This window comes from Littorina saxatilis, linkage group LG14 (genome assembly GCF_037325665.1).
Source record: "Littorina saxatilis isolate snail1 linkage group LG14, US_GU_Lsax_2.0, whole genome shotgun sequence".
Lineage (NCBI taxonomy): Eukaryota > Metazoa > Mollusca > Gastropoda > Littorinimorpha > Littorinidae > Littorina > Littorina saxatilis.
This window is the reverse complement of record NC_090258.1, coordinates 2707701-2714002: the sequence shown is the minus strand read 5'-3', so window position 1 is coordinate 2714002 and position 6302 is coordinate 2707701. Positions and strand designations below refer to the sequence as shown.

Below are 6302 nucleotides of genomic sequence, written 5' to 3'. Positions count from 1 at the left end.
ACGAAATTTTTACTCCACGAAAAATTTACTCCGGAGTAAATATTTCGTACGAAATTCTTACTCCGAGTACACTTTTCGTACGAGAAAAGAACTCCCCAAGACACGATAAAATTACTCCCTCCACGAAATTTTTACTCCCCATTTTTTTTACTTCCAGTAAAAATCTCGTACGCAAAAATGAGATGCGGGCGAAGGGATAATGCCAATAAGTGATCTCGCGCAAACGAATGTCGCGCTACCCTCCTTCCACCCCTTCCACCACCAAGACTAACAGGGGACAAGGGAGTAAAAATTTCGTACACCTGGCATGGGAAGTTAAATTGCTCGTGTTGGGGTGAAGTAATTTATTCGTTATTTATTCGTCAGGGGAGTAACATTTTTGTACGAAATGTTTACTCGGAACTCACCTGTCTTGGGGAGTAATTTTCTCGTGCAATGGGGGAGTGCTTTTTTCGTAAAGGGAGTAACTTTTTCGTACAAAATGTTAACTCCGGAGTAAAAATCTCGTAGGAGTAATTTTCTCGTGTTACACCGGTATCTTATTCCTTGTCGGTTCCTGATTCCAAAAACATATAGATATGATATGTTTGGATTAAAAACACGCTCAGAAAGTTAAAACGAAGAGAGGTACAGTAAAGCGTGCAATGCAGAACAGCGCAACCGCTACCGCGCTAAACATGTACAGGCTCGTCACTTTCACTGCCTTTTGCACTAGCGGCGGACTACGGTCATTGTAAAAAAAAAATGCAGTCCGTTCAGTTTCATTCTGTGAGTTCCACAGCTTGACTAAATGTAGTAATTTCGCCTTACGCGACTTGTTTTTACATTTAGTCAAGTTTTGACTAAATGTTTTAACATAGAGGGGGAATCGAGACGAGGGTCGTGGTGTACGTGTGAGTGTGTGTGTGTGTGTCACAGTGTGTGTGTGTGTGTGTGTGTGTGTGTGTGTGTGTGTGTGTGTGTGTCTGTCTGTGCGTGTGTGTGTGTGTAGAGCGATTCAGACCAAACTACTGGACCGATCTTTATGAAATTTGACATGAGATTTCCTGGGAATGATATCCCCGGACGTGTTTTTCTTTTTTTCGATAAATACTGTTGATGACGTCATATCCGGCTTTTTGTAAAAGTTGAGGCGGCACTGTCACACCCTCATTTTTCAATCAAATTTATTGAAATTTTTGTAAAGCAATCTTCGACAAAGGCCGGACTTCGGTATTGCATTTCAGCTTGGTGGCTTAAAAATTAATTAATGACTTTGGTCATTAAAAATCTGAAAATTGTAATTTTTTTTATATAAAACGATCCCAATTTACGTTCATCTTATTCTACATCATTTCCTGATTCCAAAAACATATAAATATGTTATATTCGGATTCTTCTTCTTCTTCTTCTTGGCGTTCGCAGAGGTTACACAATCAGTCCAGCACTGGTGATAAATGTTGTCGTTTTCTCCAACTCCTGTCGACTGCCGTATAGTTTGGTCTGCAAGGGAGTTGGTGACGGCCACACTTCTTTTCGTTCCTCATCTAGTAAGGGACATCGCTGTAAGATGTGTTCCGCTGTTTGGTCCTCTTGACCGCAGGCACAGGTTGGTGATGGCGCCAGCTTGAACTTTCGGTTCATGTGAGCATTGAGCCTGTTGTGGCCAGTACGCAGCCTGATGAGGTTGACTTGCTGCTCTCTGGACATTGTGTGGTAGTCATCTCTGTATATTTGGATTAAAAACAAGCTCTGAAAATTAAAAATATAAACATTATGATCAAAATTAAATTTCCGAAATCGATTTAAAAACAATTTCATCTTATTCCTTGTCGGTTCCTGATTCCAAAAACATATAGATATGATATGTTTGGATTAAAAACACGCTCAGAAAGTTAAAACGAAGAGAGGTACAGAAAAGCATGCTATGCAGCACAGCGAAACCACTACCGCGCTGAACAGGCTCGTCAGTTTCACTCCGTTTTGCACAAGCGGCGGACTACGGTTATTGTGAAAAAATGCAGTGCGTTCAGTTTCATTCTGTGAGTTCCACAGCTTGACTAAATGTAGTAATTTCGCCTTACGCGACTTGTTATAGTTTCGCGAAAAAAGCGGACTCAGTCACGCATCACCGCCCTGATATGGCCCTTCGTGATCGGCTGGGCGTTAAGCAAACAAACAAAAAAGTCAACAATCAGAAGTTTGCGACTACTCCAACACTTGTACTTGTGACCAGGACAGTTCTCTTGGCTTAAAAAGAAGGGAAGGTACCCTTGTCACGTGTGAACAGTGCAGGTGACACAAGTGCTTCTCAAATACTTGAACATTCGTTGCTTCTTTTCGTGTTCGTGGGGAGAAAAACGGAGCAAAAAATCTTCCGGCTTTTTGTGTGTAGGGTGATATGTACAACTTTTGAGTTATGCGTCATTCCCATCGGTGGTTTGATATCTAAGGTAACTATATCGGAGTCCCACCGCCCCCTTCTCATTCCCCAAAATGCTGGTGAGAGCGTGAAACTTGAGTGTGCTGAGCTATGACAATGACTGGCCCACAGAAAGCGAATTGAAAAAGCCCCAGGACGCAGACTTTACTGATCATGGCGTCGTATTCACTGCGTAAGTAGAACTAACTGTTTTATTTATTTAAGTATTTTCTGTTGTTACCGTTGCTTTGTGAAAGACACGAGAAAGTTTTTGTTGTGAATTATTTTTTTTGCGTTTTGTGTGTGTGTGGGTGTGTGTGTGTGTGTGTGTGTGTGTGTGTGTATGTGTGTGTGGGTGGGTGGATATGTGTGTGTGTGTGGGTGGATGGGTGGGTGATGAGTGCGGATTTGTGTTTGTGTTTTAGGTGTATGTTTGAGGAGGGAGTGTTTATTACGAGTGTAGCATATGCTCCAAACTTCTTATGTTAGGTGACTTTCTAACTGAGTGATAGATGCGAAAATTAAAAAGTAAGGTGTGTGAATACAAACCTGCCATGGTTTAATCTAAACAATTGTTTTCATTATGTGATTTTCTTTTTTTTGTTACTTTGTGTATGGCAAGCCTAAATAAAACTTTTTGCTTATAATTCAGACACAGAGATAGAGAGATAATTATTAACTAACTGATTAATGATTGATTGATAAATTGATTGATTGATTGATTGATTGACTGATTGATATATTGATTGATTGAATGATTGATTGGTTGATTGATACATCAAGATAGAGGCATTAGGCACACATTTCTTTTTACCACGTCTAAAATATTACAGGGTTATTACACGGAGAAAGGGAGACAACCAGAAGAAAAGGAGGAAAAAAGTAGTTGATGAAGATCGAGGGATAAAAGAGCAAAAAGCAGACGAAATGCAAAAACCACCCAAAGATGAAACCGACAATGAAAGAAGAGAATTTTGTTTGTTTGTTTGTTTGTTCGTTCATGGCCTGAAACTCCCACGGCTTTTACGTGCATGACCGTTTTTACCCCGCCATTTAGGCAGCCATACGCCGCTTTCGGAGGAAGCATGCTGGGTATTTTCGTGTTTCTATAACCCGCCGAACTCTGACATGGATTACGGGATCTTTTTCGTGCGCACTTGGTTTTGTGCTTGCGTGTACACACGGGGGTGATCTGACACCGAGGAGAGTCTGCACACAAAGTTGACTCTGAGAAATAAATCTCTCGCCGAACGTGGGGACGAACTCACGCTGACAGCGGCCAACTGGATACAAATCCAGCGCGCTACCGACTGAGCTACATCCCCGCCCAAAAAAGGGAATAACACTCGTAGCTTAACCGCCACAAACCACAGCAACTTCAACCTAACTAAAAACAAGTCGCGTAAGGCGAAATTACTACATTTAGTCAAGCTGTGGAACTCACAGAATGAAACTGAACGTAGTCCGCCGCTAGTGCAAAAGGCAGTGAAAGTGACGAGCCTGTTTGGCGCGGTAGCGGTTGCGCTGTGCCTCATAGCACGCTTTACTGTACCTCTCTTCGTTTTAACTTTCTGAGCGTGTTTTTAATCCAAACATATCATATCTATATGTTTTTGGAATCAGGAACCGACAAGGAATAAGATGAAATAGTTTTTAAAACGATTTCGGAAATTTAATTTTGATCATAATTTTTATATTTTTAATTTTCAGAGCTTGTTTTTAATCCAAATATAACATATGTATATGTTTTTGGAATCAGAAAATGACGCAGAATAAGATGAAATTGTTTTTGGATCGTTTAATAAGAAAATAATTTTAATTACAAGTTTCCGATTTTTAATGACCAAACTCACTCATTAGTTTTTAAGCCACCAAGCTGAAATGCAATACCAAACCCCGGCCTTCGTCGAAGATTGCTTTGCCAAAATTTCAATCAATTTAATGGAAAAATGAGGGTGTGACAGTGCCGCCTCAACTTTTACAAAAAGCCGGATATGACGTCATCAAAGGTATTTATCGAAAAAATGAAAAATACGTCCGGGGATATCATAATCAGGAACTCTCATGTAAAATTTCATAAAGATCGGCCCAGTAGTTTAGTCTGAATCGCTCTACACACACACACACACAGAGAGACAGACAGACACACATACACACACACACACACACACACACACACACACACACACACACACACACACACAAACACACACACATACACCACGACCCTCGTCTCGATTCCCCCCTCTACGTTAAAACATTTAGTCAAAACTTGACTAAATGTAAAAATGATTAAAGTAATGCGATATCAACAATAACAGACATACTGCTCACATATGTTCTCAAATAAGAACAAACCCAAGATATGTTAGTTATTGAAACGTTTAACAAAGAGAAAACCCAAAAGATTCACACTCAAAAAAACAAGAAAGGTTAGATGTTGAAACGTTTGTTATTGACAAAACAACACACGTTACAATCACACATATATCGACCCAACTGTCTTTTAAGTGCACAGACAAACAATTAGAACCACGAACTTAGCTTGATTGAATTTTCGGCCGTTTGCTTGTAAACCACAAGCGAATGAATGAAGTTTTGTTCTTCAAAAGATTCACACACACACACACACACACACACACACACACACACACACACACACACACACACACACACACACACACACACACACACATCCGCCCTCATCACCCACACAATTTAAGGACAACCTTCAGGGATGGCCGTTTCCAATGTAAACATCTTGACAGATTTGAGATGGTCAGCCGAAGCGTTCTGAGCACCGCACGACACTCAACCACCCCCCCCCCCACACACACATACACACACCCGTCACGTCCACCCCCCTCCTCTTTTGCATATTAACTTGGCCAGCGGCTAAATATTTTCTTCTGTGTTTGCTCACCTATCCATGTACCCGGATATAACATGTACGAATTGAGTCTCAACACCATGTTATTTATTTATTAAGGAGATTTCTATAGCGCATAACTAAAAGCACTATGCACATGTTATTCTCTGAAATATTCAGTGTTTCTTGACCGTATACGTGCTTTAAAGGTCTGTTTCGGTCTAGTGGGTAACGATGTTAGGACCCGAACCCAACCTCACTTTTTGAATACATCCTGTAAGATGAGTCGGGTGGATTGGTGTCATGGAGATTGGAGAGTGGGAGAAGAAGGGAGAGGGGGCAATTAAGGAGGGGTAGAGTCCGGTGGGTTAAGCTGAAAAACCTTCTGAAAGGACAGTGCTTCTCACGTTTCCCTGCATAGATCCCTGCGGGTTTTCAGCCACGCAGCGACCTTCTATCGAAACTCGGCAAAAAAAAGTATTTCATCCATTTTCGAACCCCAACTAAAGTTTTCATTCCTATGTCAGTTCATTCAAACTGTCTATGCCATGAAAGGCCCTCCACTTGACTATCTGGAACATGCTTCGGATCAAAGATTTCTTTTACATTGGTCACGTGACCGCCGCCCAATGTTGTTGTTGTTGTGGTACCCCTCAAAATTGACGCAAGACCTCTCCTTCTTGACCGCTCATGCGATCGACGCCTGCATCATTAGAAATTGACATAACGCAAGACATACGCAAGATAGCGAACCACAACATCCGGTTCTGCACAAATGCTTGATTTGGCTTTCTCTTCGTATGTAAAAGTTGCCAAGTTTTGCCTATTCTGATTTTTTTTTAATCGGTATCTTACGTTTTCTTTCAAATTGGTTAAAAAATGAGGTCGTAAAAGTTCCGCCTCAACTGTCACAAAAAGCCAGATATGACGTCATCAAGGGCATTTATCGAAAAAAAAGAAAAAGATAACTGTCTTGGAATATCATATGGAAGAATCTGTCTGCAAATTTTCATGAAGATCAGCTGCCAATTC

At 40.9% G+C, this 6302-nt stretch overlaps 1 protein-coding gene across 1 annotated transcript in view; it reads left to right on the top strand.

Annotated features, from left to right (window-relative positions):
* Positions 1-2240: 2240 nt before the first annotated feature.
* LOC138946910 (galactoside alpha-(1,2)-fucosyltransferase 2-like) overlaps positions 2241-6302 on the top strand; it is a 21031-nt gene continuing 16969 nt past the window's right edge. Inside the window, exon 1 of the mRNA XM_070318310.1 lies at positions 2241-2594. Coding sequence (XP_070174411.1) covers positions 2576-2594 — 19 coding nt within the window. The 5' untranslated portion in view covers positions 2241-2575. The remainder of the gene's footprint in view (positions 2595-6302) is intronic.